This window comes from Pongo abelii, chromosome 2 (genome assembly GCF_028885655.2).
Source record: "Pongo abelii isolate AG06213 chromosome 2, NHGRI_mPonAbe1-v2.0_pri, whole genome shotgun sequence".
Taxonomy (NCBI): Eukaryota; Metazoa; Chordata; class Mammalia; order Primates; family Hominidae; genus Pongo; species Pongo abelii.
In genome coordinates, this window is record NC_085928.1 from 182,994,303 (window position 1) to 183,009,289 (window position 14,987).

The 14,987-nt window shown below is 34.0% G+C and overlaps 1 protein-coding gene across 1 annotated transcript in view; it reads right to left on the reverse strand.

The window, feature by feature from the left end:
- SPATA16 (spermatogenesis associated 16) overlaps nt 1-14,987 on the reverse strand; it is a 258,898-nt gene that overhangs the window by 149,196 nt on the left and 94,715 nt on the right. Inside the window, exon 3 of the mRNA XM_002814293.4 lies at nt 11,779-11,924. Within this exon, the coding sequence (XP_002814339.1) occupies nt 11,779-11,924 (146 nt within the window). The remainder of the gene's footprint in view (nt 1-11,778; nt 11,925-14,987) is intronic.

Sequence of the window (14,987 nt, forward strand, 5' to 3'; positions counted from 1 at the left end):
TTCCACAAGGAAAGCTTATAGGAACTAGAAGTCTAAAAACAAAGCAAAATGATAAGATTAAATGCAGAGTGAAGTATATATTCCTTTCATCTGCTAATTTCTCATTGTTAAGCACTCAAAAATCAAACACTGCTTTGAATTCAACTGTCTTCTGTGTCAAAGTCATATTTGCTAGTAAAAGCTTAATAACTGGTAATAACATAAGAACATTTCTATCCAATTGCAAAATTATTTTGCCTAGGTGAGCCAGGAAAGGTACATGGTCTGCACTTTCCCCAGTGAGGAAGAGTCATAAGAAAGATGTATGTCATATCTATAACCTGTGAGCAAAGTTATAGACAGTGCCACCGAGGAGACATTTCTTCTCAAACTAAAGGTGTTATAACTTAACATACGGCTGCTCTTCAGACTTCAACAAGAAATGAGAAAAGGTCACAGGCCCAAGAGAGGATGAATATGAAGAATTCTTGTCATAGCAACAGAAAAGAAAATGAGGAATGGTTTAAGGAAATACAGCAGTAACAGTATAGCCACAGGATTTGCAAAATGCCTGTTAAGGCTAATGCTATGTTGTCAGTAATGTAGAATATGTATGGAATATCCTAAAAAATATCCATATCCATAAAATACACATTCTTGAAATGTGAAAAGTCAAAGGGATAGCAGAGTGGTATCCGTTTGTAAGGTCATCAGCTCTTCAAAGGTAAACTACTAGAGTGAGAATGAGTCATGCATACTCAACAAGAGATTTCTATCTGGAAAGGAAGTAAAAAGAAAATTTTAAATATCAGGCATAGGCTGGCAAGAGTTATAAAATGAGTAGGGGTTGGCATCTGAGTCTTTTTTTATCTCCTCCAATAAAAACTGGTTTGTCTCTTGCTACTTGTAACCTTGTATGTAATACCCTATATAGTGACTTCTCCACGCCAAGTGTCCCAGAAAAGACCATTAGGGCAAAAAAACATTGAGGGAAGTTGCCTTGAGAACAAGACACAAACATCAGTTTTACAGTATAGCCTGGGTGAGGCCAATTCAGTGGGAATGAGCTTTAGTTCTTTAAAACTGTGCTGGTTAAATTTGGAAATGTGGATAGTCTTCCAGTTTTCTTCTAAGCTAATCTTTAAAAGTATTTTTGGATATCTAGTATTCATCAGCTCTCTATGTTTCCCTAGAATTTCTCAGTTTTAGTGTTGGTCCTTACCTATTTCAGTTTTTCACCACTTGTCTGGAAATCTTTTTGCACGTAGAGGCAACAAATTGGGAGGCTAAAAACAGACATGTCCCCATGGGGACCATCAAAATAGTTTTCTCCTTGTTGATAAGCATTAAATAGACCAGCCATTCACTGTGCTAAATCGAGCAAATGTGCTCAGGAAAAGAAGTTTGTGAATTCTAGACTCGTAAAATTTCAAGCTGGTCACTTGAGGTGTTTGAAATGTCACAAGGGTGACATTAAGGCTGAAATTTGCACAGAAATTTTCCATTTGCAAAACATTTTCACATCTGTAATATCATTTGACACCTTTCACAAGTGTTGAGGAAGATATTGTCATGATCTTATGTTTAGAAATCTAGAAATTGAGGCTAAGGGCAATTATGTGACTTGAGAAAGTCAAGGCTAGCCAGCAATTTTGCAAGGATTCAAATTCAGGCCTTTGATTTCTGAAGTTTGTTTCCCTACAGTACAAGGAATCTTACAACTTCTCTCTTTATTTGTAATTATAGAGTTAATCCTTGACAATCTAGAATTTTTTTTTTAAACCCCAGGACACACCACTTACATGTGTTAGAACTTTTAAAATCTTAAGTACATGAATGCTTTTAATGCCCCAGTGAGAATTACAGAGGAAGAGGTTGCAGAAAAGCCTAAATGACTTGTTCAACTCATTAGAATGGATTTTAGAGCTGATATATTAGAAAGTCAAAAATAAATATAAAAGAATCATCTTAAAATAACATGAATAAACCCACCCACAAGGAGTACCTGTGTAGCCTTCTTGCCAGCTTCAAGTGTCAAAATGAACATCTCCCAAAGGCAGTCCTCGGCATGGGAGCTGGGCATTAGCACACCCTAATCTGTTTTCTAAGGACCACATGGAAATCAAAAGCAAACAACAAATCAATAATAACTAGTAGATTCACATTCTGAAGAGATCCCGCAACAACACATGCATTGTTTCATAACAATACCACTCCATTACGCTCATATATTGTTTCCTCATTTATAAACTATTTTCATATTCATGAGTAAATGGAAACGATAAATGCCAAGTGGGCACCGACCTCAGGGATAAGATGAGGTTAAATTTTAAGAAGAGAAAGAGTAAAAGCTAAGAAGAGAAAGAAAACATCAAGCAAGATGATTATAAACTAAACTGCTATCAACTTGAATATAAGGGTAGAAGATAAAAAGTCTGGGTGAAGAGCTGTGGGAGGCATGGCAAAGTGTCATAGAGGCAATACAGGAGTGCTGTACGCAGAGCTATTTTAATTAATAATTGCAAGCTCTGTTAAAATGAAAAAATGATCAATATATGCATTTAAAAGGTGGTAAGTGTATTTAATATAAACAGAGTATGATCCCTTTATCACATCTTTTGCAATTTGGAAGGCTCCTCAGGGAATCTGATCCACTTTCAGAACATGCCTATGATTAAAAGCTCAAGAGGGGCCTAATCTGTTTTTCTCCGTCTTTGCTATGTCTTTACATTTTCCTCTCTTATTATACATAGTCATGGTTGTCTTCCTCCTCCAGCCCCCCACCTCCTTCTTCTCTTCTTCCTCCTCCTTTTCTTCTTTAGTAAAGAAACCTCTAATAAGATGTCTTAGCCATCTGGATCCTGTTTCTTGTGTTCATACTAAGAGAAACAAATGATGACCCTTAGAAACTTAGCCATTTTTATTTGGATAATATATAGCTATATTTAATTATTTTCTGGAACTTATTTGCTTTAATCTTTGTTATCATTTTTCTTACTTTTTATACAAATAAGGCTATGTATTTACCCTGCAAGGCTATTTTATTAATTCATATGATAATCACAAAGAAAACGGAGGATTTCAGGTATAAGAAAGGGGAGGAAAGTGGACGTATTTTAGTAGAGTCTCGTGATTTAAAAGTTGTGTTGTGTCAATATTGTAAAATAGACTTGCTAAATGTTATTATTCACAAATCACACATGAGGAAAGCAAGGCTTTACAACCCAGTGAGTGAAGTGGTAGCTGAATCTGGGTTCTATGATTTCAAAGACAATGTCTAGTATTTCTCAATGCTACCATAACCTGCAAGGGAAGTCCTCCAGATTTTAAAGATGGTATGATTTTCATCATTTTCAGGATGAAATGACATGACAGCTAGAATTTTTGGAGGAAGAATAATGACCGTAATGCCATATGTTTGCTGGGATGTAGTTTATTTGCCAGGGAAATTGTAATAAGAAAACCTTCTCAGGAAGTTAGTGGAGAACTAAGTGAGATAGCTTATAAAGGGCCCAGTTTTCACCTGCCACATGGTGGGTGTTCAATGAATGCTTCTTCTTGTTCCTGCTTGAGAACTATTTCTTAATGTAGTCAACTTTGCACTGCAGAAAAGTGTCGTATAATAGTTGTTCCCTACAGTAGAAACAAAGGAAGTATAATCTTTGCCCTTTCACAAAAATTAGCATCCTTTATATATTTTTTTAGGGTTTCAAGAATGAGTTGGAATATTTAATGTGATCTTCAGAGGAAACATATTTTTATAGGTGGATTTATTTTCATGGGAATACAATAGCAAGAGACATAAAGTACTAATGATCCATATAGCATTTTTATTTCTCCTGACTTCTCAAGGAGGCAAACTGCCTAACTTGCAAAAAGACCAACCAGATATCTTTAAAATAGCAATGCCAGGATTTCCTTTTATTTTCTTCAGACTTGCAAGCCCATACAAACATAAACTCATGCACACATGGGCACACACACAGACTGTTTGCTTCATTTAATTGGAAGAAACAATCAGTAATCTATGAATCACAGAGGGAAGTAAGTAAGAAGAAACATTCTCTTCGTTGAGCCTTTCTTTTAAGAGTTTATGAAAATGAGTATGGATAATGTAATGTCTTTCAGAAATGAATGGCAATATCATCAAAACAACCACCCATATGTTTTCCCAAAGCAAGACATTGTGAGGTGTTAAGAGATATATGCAGGTAAGATTACATCCTTTCCTTTTGTGTTCCCAATTATTACCCCCTAGAAGCAGTAACAACACTAATACTTAGTAGCCTGTATATTTGTTCGTATCAAAAAACTGGCACCAGCAATGGTTTCTGGCACCTGCAATGTTCCCTATTATTTTACTATAGTATTGCAGTTTTGTTTAAGTTCATCCAAGATCAGGAGAATTATTTTATCTAATGTTGTTGATGTGTTACATTTAGTGGCCAAATTTTAAACCCTCAGTTCTGGTAAAGAAGAGAGGGGAACATCACACACCGGGGCTGTTGTGGGGTTGGGGGAGGGTAGGGATAGCATTAGGAGATACACCTAATGTTAAATGACAAGTTAATGGGTGCAGCACACCAACATGGCGCATGTATACATATGTAACTAACCTGCACATTGTGCACATGTACCCTAAAACTTAAAGTATAATAATAAAAAAAAAGAGAGTATTGTATTTAAAATATCTCATTTCTTGATATCTGCAAGAAATTTGCAAAATTCCTATTTCTTCTATTATGAATCAATTCATTCTAAAACTCATGGGTATCTGTAATGCTTTAAGCGAATATCACCTTTGATCATAATTATCCCTGAAACTGTGATTGATAACACCCCAAAAGCTGTATTTTCATAGGAGCTTTCCAATTGTTTACTTTATTGAGTATGTTATGTTCAGAAGGGTATTTTATTTATTAATTTATTATTATTATTATTATACTTTAAGTTTTAGGGTACATGTGCACAATGTGCAGGTTAGTTACATATGTATACATGTGCCATGCTGGTGTGCTGCACCCATTTTTTGTTTTTTTATTTATTTATTTTTAATAATTTATTATTATTTTTTGAGACAGAGTCTCGCTCTGTCTCGCCCAGGCTGGAGTGCAGTGGTGTCATCTTGGTTCACTGTGGCCTCTCCCTCCCGGGTTCAAGTAATTCTCCTGTCTCAGCCTCCCAAGTAGCTGGGACTGTTACAGGCGCATGCCACCACACCCAGCTAATTTTGTATTTTTAGTAGAGATGGGGTTTCACCATGTTGGCCAGTCTGGTCTTGAACTCCTGACCTCAGGCGATCCACCCCCCTTGGCCTCCCAAAGTGTTGGCATTACAGGCAGAAAGGCATTTTAAAAATAATAGTCTCCTTTGTGAAAATATAGAGCTTATTTCTAGTACCATTGAAAATTACCTGTATTTGTTATTGGTGGTGGGATTACAATAAAACACAAAGCTGATATATTTTGAGATTCAGGGATGCTTTTGAGTATTTTACTTGTATTTAAAGAAGAGAAAACAGAGGCCAAGGGAAGTTAATTGTGAAAGTCAAAGCTAGTAACTGATAAAGCAGGGATTCAAATCTATGCCTTTGTTTAATTTTCTTATGTTTTGATCCATGAGTTACTTAGATGTGTATGGTTTAATTTCCAAGTATTTGGAGGGGTTTTCTAGGTGTCTTACTCTTAAATTGATTTCTAATTTAATTACATTATGGTTAGAGAACAAGCTCTATAAGGTTTTAAAATTTTTGAAATTTTAATTGAGTCTCATTTTTATCTCTAGTAGTACACTTTCTCTTAAAATCTACTTTGGTAATAACACAGCAAAATTAAGCATGAAAAATAGACTTTTATGTTTATCGTATAGTGTATCATTTTTCATTTTTTTACTTTCAATGTATGCTTTATATAGATAGCATTTAGTTGAGCCTTGCAATGTAATCCAGACTGATGGTCTCTGCCTTTTAACTGGAATTTTCAATCAATGTACATATGTTTGATGTAATTACTGATGTAGTTTGGCTGAACTCTGCTATCATGCTTCTGTTTTCCAGTATCTCATCTATTTTTTGTTCTTTTCTTCCTCCTTTCTTGACTTATTTTCAGTTAATTAAATATTCATTAGTAATTAATTTTAAGTCCATTATTGGCTTTCTAGCTATAATTTTTATATTTTTAATCATTTGCATCTTTATCATAGTCTACTTACAGTTAATATTGCACCATTTCATGTAAAAAAGCCTTACTATAGTAAAATTCCATTTGTTCTCCCACCCACAGGCCTTTGTGCTATTGTAGTCAAATATTTTACATTGGCATGTGTAATCTTATTATTTATTATTTTTAATTTAGTTAATATAATAAAAATGCTATCATTTTCTGTTTAAACATTTATCTTTAAGGACATTTTGAAAAGAAGATACAGTCTTTTGTATTTACCATTTATCACTTCTGGTACTTTTATATTTACCATTTATCATTTTCATATAATAGTCTTTTATATTTACCATTTATCACTTCTGGTACTCTTCTTTCTTTTTTGTAGTTCAAGTTTCAATCTATTGCCATTTCTTACAAGTTTCAATCTATTGCCATTTCCTACAAGTTTCAATCTATTGCCATTTTCTACATTTCCCTTTATCATTCTCAAAGTGCAGATCTGGTAAAGATTAATTTTTTAACTTTTATTTATATGAAAATATTTTCATTTTACTCGCTGAAAATCAAATTCTAGTTTAAATTTTGCTTTCAGCACTTTAAAGTTGTCGTTCCATTGTATTTTGGCATCCATATTTCTGATTAAGAGTTACCAGTGATTTGTATCATTGTTCCTCCTGTGTAATGCGTTTTCTTTGGCTGTCTTTAATATTTTCTCTCCATCTTGGGTTTTCATCAGTTTGATTATGATGCTCCTAGATGCAGTCCTCTTTGTATCAGCCTCTCCTGCTGAGGCTTACTGGGTTTTCTTTTTTGTTTTTAATCAAAATGGAAAATTTCCAGAAATTATTTTTTATATCCTATTTTCTCTTTCCTCTTTCTCTGAGACTTCAGTTACACGTATGTTAGATTTCTTGTTACTATCCCTGAGGACAGGTCACTGAGCCATTGATTAATTTTTTAAAAATCTTTTATTGTCTATCTCTTGTCTTTATAGTGGATAATTTCTATTGATTTGTCTTCAACTTCACTAGTCCTTTCTTTAGCATTCTCCAAACTGATGTTAAAGTAATAAATTAGTACTTTTAAATGTCAGATATTTTATTCATCTATGCTAAATCTCCATTTGGTTCTTCCTATAGCTTCTGTTTCTTTGTTGGGATTCTCATCTCTTCACTCATTACAACTATTTTTACCTTAAGATCCTTGAACGTACTTTCATAGGTTTGTTGAAATCCTTGTCTGCCAGTTCTACATCTGGGTCTTGAAGATCTATATCTGGTTCTACATCTTGAAGTCTATTTCTATGGACTGCTTATTTTCTTAAGTCTCATTTTCCTACTTCTTTGCATGTGTGGTAATTTTTAACTTTATGCTGGATATTTTGGGTGAGACTTTGTGGGGAATCTGGATTATGATATATTTCCTGAAAAATATGTTAAGATGTTGAGGTTTTTTTGTTTTTGTTTTTTTCCCCCTGTGAGAGAATGCAATGGCAGATACTCTTGTTTTTATGAAGCTTAGCTGTATTTTTTGTTAGGACAGGTCTATTTTGTCTTTGAATTTAATCTTACGGTGTGGCCCTTTTGGTAGGTCATAGTCCTTACTATTCTAGTATGACCTTTCTGGGGCTCAGCTGAGTACCTGAGGTGCTGAGTGAGGTCTCTTTACCCTAATACTCCAACATTTCCAAGCACTGCTGGTCATCTAAGTATTTCCATTTAGCACTTAGTTCTGTGGCAGGCAACTTCTGCTGTATGGAATCTCTTTCCTCACATGCATGGCACAGACCTTGGCTAAGAACTTACAGTAAATTCCCATGCAGGCTTCTGTCTCTCAACCCTTTCACACAGCTACCTCTTTCTTGGCCATGTTTCCTGTAATTATAGCTTCCTCGGCAGCCTTGCTATTCTAATCTCGGCCTCTTCAGTTTGGTGAGACTGCAGTTTAACTTGATATCCATGTCCCTCAACTAGGGCAGAAAAATAAACCGAACAAAAAGCTGAGAAGATTATGGGGCTCATCCTGTGTATTTTCCTTCTTTCAGGGATCACAGTCCTGCTCTGACCATTGTCCAAGGCCTGAAAGCAGTTGCCTCTTATATTTTGTCCAGTTTTACAGTTGTTTACAGCAAGAAGGCAGATTCAGTACCAATAACTGTGTCATGGTTAGAATAAAAAATTCATGGGTTTATAATTATTTTTCACAAAACCTTGTGAAATAGTCCTTGTGAAGTAAGTACTATTATAACCTAGTTTTTTTGAAAATTAAATTCAGTCTAGTGAGTGGAGCAGTCATAATTTGAACCTAGGCAGTCACATTCTAGACGCTGTGGTCTCACTAAATATACTATGCTGCCTCTGCAACATAACATATATTGATTTCCTTCACAGCATTTATCATACTCTTCATCTCATATATATGCTAATATTTGTTTATTCATTTACACCTTGCTACTTCTGCTGGTGTATAAGCATCACGTATTTCCTATTAATAACTGTCTCTCCACTGTCTAGCACAGGAATAGGCTCTTGGTGGAAATATTTAATAAGTTTTTTAAAATGAATGAATGAATGTAGATACTACCATTGTAAAATAATGTTTAAAACAGGGATTTTTCTTACATATTTGGTACTTTAGACTTCATCTTGTCTGCCACCTTGTGGCAACAAAATTTTGCAATAAAAATAAAAAAAACCCTAAAGGTAGGGAATATACGAAAGGTGATATGTATCATTAAAATCTTTGCAAGTATATACATCAAAATGTATTTATATAATAAGAAAAGAATCATAGCAGGATTTTTAATCTTGATAAGAAAGCAGTAATTACAAATTGGTCTTTAGAAATGTTCAAAAACCTGATAAACAGTGGCACTGGTTTGATGAAGTGAGCAGAGATTCAATGTATTAGGAGAGTCTAAGCATTACTTTTGGTTGAAGTAAAAAATAATACTTATATGTGCCACTTTGGATATGTTATGAATAAAAAAAAAGAGCCATTTTGATAATAGTTGTTTTCAGAGCCTTTGTATCATTGACTATTTTAGTTTAAATGGCAGTGCTTAGCTGATTAATTTCAAAACGTATCTTTGTTGATCTTAAAACCATAAAGTTATGGTTCTTGTAGTCTTCTCTATGACAAAACAATAGAAGGAAAACTACATGATGGTTTTTAAGCTAATTTTTGTGTTAACAAGTCTCCTAAAAATATGCAGTAGACCTCACATTTACATAAAATTAAAGAGAAGATGCTTCAGCAAATGCAAATAAATGCAAAAAAGGAATATTTTAATTTTGATTCATGATAAGTATCAATTTTCACAATGTGATAATAATACAAAAGTAGAATTCTGCATTGAGTATATAACTAACGGTTGTAAGCTATTTATAGAGTAAATATCCTAATTAATTTATTTTATAAAATACATTTGTTGATTACATTTCAGACTGTTTTAAAATCTAAGATCTTTCAAGATGTTTTGATATTAAAATCATATGTATTGACTTATGCAGTTCTGCACTATGACCAGACCAGCAAAATGATTTATTTCACTTGATGCATCATTAATTGTGCGAATTGACTGTTTAACCTTTATTGATTTACATTTCTTACTTAATGTTCAACTTAGGAACAGCAGCAAAAATTATTTTACAAAAGTTAATTCTAACATAATAGGAAAGATTACTATTCACTGTTATATACATTCAATTCAGTAATTTTCAAGGTCTTGAAAAAGCACTCTTACTTTCAAAGCAGAAAATTTCTAATTCTAAATAGTGAACCTACTGAAGCTGATCTTTGCATTCTCAGGAATTGCAGCATCTTGTGGTTCTTATATTTGGCTTACAGTGGAATTTTTGATCTTTTGTTCTCATTACTTTTTTTTTTTTTACTGAATTCTTGTTTACCAGAGACTGTTACTTATTTTTAATAACATTGAATTAATTACATTTTGACATGACCATGCCATTTGGAACCCTTTTATTATTAAATACGATTCAAAAATTCATCAAAATATTCTGATATCCAAGAAATATTTCTTTTAAAATGTAGGCCATGTAGGTGGCCCTTTTTATTTGTGATTATAACCATGGAGAAGTTGAGGTATAATTACCTTTAGTGCATCTCAATTTATTATTGTTTATGTATGCCTATGGATTTTCTGAATATTTTGAAGTCTATAAATAGCTTTCAAATGTTCGTTTCTATTTTTAAAATTTTTACTTATTTATGTTCTTTGCTATTGCATGATCAAATATTTTGCATGATCAAATATTTTTTAGTCTGTAAATAGTTTTCAAATATTTTTCCCACAAATCACCCAGATAGCCCAAAAGTTGCAATATTTTGACATACTGAAATACACATTACTTTTCCAATATTTCTTCTTTCAAATGGAAATAGAACAAAATTCTTTGACAGACCATATATCTTGATTTTTTTTTAAAACTATGGTTTCATAAAATGTTTCCAGATAATATAGGGAGCAAAATTTTCTTTTAATGTCAAAGGTAATCTGCCTCTAGGTTTTGTAGTTTACTTAAGAGGGAGAATGGCTTTCAAACAGGTTGTCTTGTGAATTTCAATGTGATTTTGTTGTCTGTAGGTTCTTGAGGTCAAGTTTAAGTTCACTACTAGGGCTGTGAAAAATCTTGGGTAGAAACAACTTGTACATCCTAGTGGATGTGAGTTTGTAAATGACTTTTACCATACTAATAAATCTCCCATTTACAAATGAGTCTTAATATAACTGATAATCATGTTCCCCAGTTGTTTATTAAGAAAGCAGGAATTACGTGTTCATATTGATACTAGTTTGCCATTTGTATCCAAAAGAAGTACAGGATGTGAGATGAGAAAATGAACAACACAAAAGTTCTAGGTAAATTGCTCAAAGTCAGGCAGGGAGAGACAGAGACATCACAATTTCAAGGAAAGCGTTGTTGAAAGGCATAATATAATCACTTTATCTTTGCTGCAGATTAAAACTGATTATTATCCATGAGAGAAAGGCCCCTAAAACATAAAATATAGGAGAGGTACATTTTTATAGAAGAAAAGACAGGCCTGGGTAACACTGGGGATTCTAGGAAGTCATATAGAGACACACAGATACATACTTCTAAAGAAGGATAGAAATATAAAAAAGAAAATTTTAAGGACAGAGATAAAAAGTATTTCATACCTTTGGAAAGCTGTCCAAAGGATCCTTTGAATCAGCTAATGTGATCACCAAATAAGCCATGAACTTTCAAGTCTTGGCTCATACTTCACAGTCAGAATTCCCTTCTACCATTCCACAACTGCAATTTTGACAATCCTTCTTACCTTTCAATACCACCTCCCTTACTTACCTATTCTCTCCCTCGTTTCTTCCCGCAGCAATTTGCTTCTGCAGTTGTCTGCCTTTTAGTTTTGCCCTGCATTATGAATAGTTTCTTGTGTCTCTATTTCTTCCAGTAGGTTTTGAGATTTTTGTGGTCTCCATGATTGCCTCACTTGACATAAACCAAGCAGTAAATAAATGTTTGTTTCTTCTTTAAATTGAAATAAAATGGAAGGTGATCAGGCAAGCTCAGATAGTACCCTCCACTAGCATGAACAGCATTTACTTGCACTTACTAGTGTATGATTTTACCTGTGTGCATGATTCAGGGCAAGATCTGGTTTCCTCATCCGTAGATAACAGGTAACAAGCTTTGTCTCAATGAAACTTGCCACGCTTGCTATATCTTCAGCAGGTGCATCAAATGGTTCTCCCAGAACTGCTCCTTTGCTGCAAAGCTTTAAAAAATATAGTACTTTCAACATCTTAATAATCTTTCATATAATTTATCTTTTAAATAAGCAAAACATGTGTATGTTTTATTTATATATGTTTTGCTTGTGCTTGCTTATATGTTTTGCATATATGTTAAAAGTATATATGATGCTTTTTCCAAACTACAACTAAAATATTAATATTTTGATTATAAATTAAATAAATTGTTCCTGTTCACTATTAAGTGACTATAATATAAAATAAGGTACACATTTTACTGTAAAATCTTTCCTGTAAAATATTTTAAAAGTATGATAGGTTTTAAAGGAGTGCCAGTTGCTAAGAATGTCTGTTTTAAAAATAAAGCACACAATAACCAAAGATATTAACAGAAAGCCAGGCATAAATCATATTAAATACCAGTGCTTTTATGAAAACCCAGCTGAGCAATGATCTAGCACACTATCAAGTTTGATTTAATGTAATAAGAGGTATCGGAAGTAAACTCCTAGGAGCCATTAACATGATCGGTGATTAATTTGAGTCTGAATCATATTCTCTAGTATGTTATTGAAAGAAAAGAAGTGAAAATTTATTAGAATTTATTGGCAGAGGACACAGTATCTGAAAAACATGGCAAGAATATGAATTCTTAATAAAAATTCCAGGAAGTCAGTGGTTTCTGGGCATCATAGATAAACTGTAGAGAAAGAAAATAATTAATTTTTTTTTGGAGAACCCCAAACATTACCAAGTGTCGATAATATGACAAGGGAAGATCAGCACTTTTTCTTCCCCTCAGAGTTTTCTACTGTTCCTTGAAATTAAGGCTGATGGAAAATAAGTCCTATCTATGTTCAGTGACCTTATTCAGGATATCGCCTTTTTGCTCTTTTCTACTTCCATCTATGCATATACTGGGGGAAATTTTCTTGCCAGAGATAGTAATATTTGAAGTTAATACTTATTTATATATCCTTTAGTATAAAATTTATTGTATTCTAAATCCTGTTTGCTTAAATGACATAGTTTAAAATAAAATTTTCTTTTATAGGTTAAGTCTTGAGATGGTTTTGCCATTTATGTTAATGCTATTGTCATTTTTAAAATGCAGTTTGTTATTTGACTGTGGCTATATTCTGTTCTAAAATGCATTTACTTTCTTAGCAAAGGCTAAAAAAGACTAAAGGCTAAAAAATAAATCTAGAATCTAGATGTTCAGTATCCACAGTCTGAATTGGTAGTTACCTAATGTTGTTTTCTTTTGCTTGGATATCTTATTAATCCTGGAGATTCATATTATTCTTAAAACCCTTTGTCAGTTAGATGAATGAAATATGTTATTTTCTTCATTTAGTAAAAAATACTTACTGAGCATCTACTATCTGCCAGACAAAGTTGTTTGCTCTCTTTACATTTTAATTTGAATTGATTAGGATTTTTTCATAAATCTTGTTTATTTTTAGCTCTGTATAAATTCCCCTTTCCTATTCCTTGCCTATTTCTATTGACATGTAAATCTTTTTATTATTAATTATAATAAATCTTTAGATATTTAAGCTATTACCCCTTTTCTGGTAGTAATAATATGCACATGATAAAATATAAGGGTTCCACACACAAATAATTTTTTGGAAAAGTGTCAACTTTTACTCATGTTTTCTAAAGGCTCTCAGAATACATAAAACGCTAATCTCAATTATTTTGAAAAAAATTAGCAAAGACTATTTGTGGAAGATACACTGGAAATGACCTCAGTCAATGCTAAGTTTGGATGCTTCATGAAGGTCACCTGATAAAATTGGTAATAAAATAGATAAAACATTTAACCCAGATTTAGTAATTATTTTAGAGAATCTGACCTCAGAAGTGTCAGTGTGGCTGTAAACAGGCTTTAAAACATAATTTTAGAAAGCATGATAGTTTGAAGATGGCAATTTGCGACAGCATCTCCTTTCTTCTGCCAATCTGATCCCACAGGATCCAGAAATACCTAAACAGAGTTTTCCACAAAAGAAAGATTTTTGTATGACATGACTATAAAACACAAATAAATAGAAAACAAAATTAGTAGAAAGTGTGTAGTTTTATTTATCCATATCTTATATTAACATTCCAGATCTTCTCAATTAATTTTATCTTTTTTTTTTCTTTTAAGACGGAGTCTGGCTCTGTCTCCCAGGCTGGAGTGCAGTGGCGCAATCTCTCCTCACAGCAACCTCTGCCTCCCGGGTTCAAGCAATTCTCCTGCCTCAGCCTCCCAAGTAGCTGGGATTACAGGCAAGTGCCACCACGCCCGGCTAATTTTTGTATTTTTAGTAGAGACGGGATTTCACCGTGTTAGCCAGGATGACCTCGGTCTTCTGACCTTGTGATCTACCCACCTTGGCCTCCAAAGTGCTGGGATTACAGGCGTGAGCCACCGCGCCCGGCCAATTTTTGTATTTTCAGTACAGATGGGGTTTCACCACGTTGGCCAGGCTGGGTCTCGAACTTCTAACCTCAAGTAATCTGCTCGCCTCAGTCTCCCAAAGTGCTGGGATTACAGGCAGGAGCCACGGCGCTTGGCTCAATTAATTTTATCTTTAAATGAAATCAGCCTTTGTTTCCTCAAATCTTACTCAAATCTCCTCTTCACATAAAATCTTAAAAAAGAAACAAAATATACATTGTATGTGGTCATTTGCCCCTTCCTATCCTTGTTTCTCTCTGATGTGATGATGTGGAAGAGCCTCTTTTTAGGCACACTTTTTTTTTCTTGAGACAGAGTCTCACTCTGTCTTGCTCAGGCTGGAGTGTAATGGTGCCATCTCGGCTCACTGCAGCCTCCACCTCCCGGGTTCAAGCGATTCTCCCGTCTCAGCCTCCCAAGTAACTAGGACTACAGGCGTGTGCCACCACATCCAGCTAATTTTGTATTTTCAGTAGAGACGGGGTTTCACCATGTTGGCCAGTCTGGTCTTGAACTCCTGACCTCAGGTTATCCACCCGCCTAGGTCTCCCAAAGCGCTGGGATTACAGGCGTGAGCCACTGTGCCCCACACACTTTTTATGGGATAATGTGGAAGTCATTCAGTGAGTAGTTT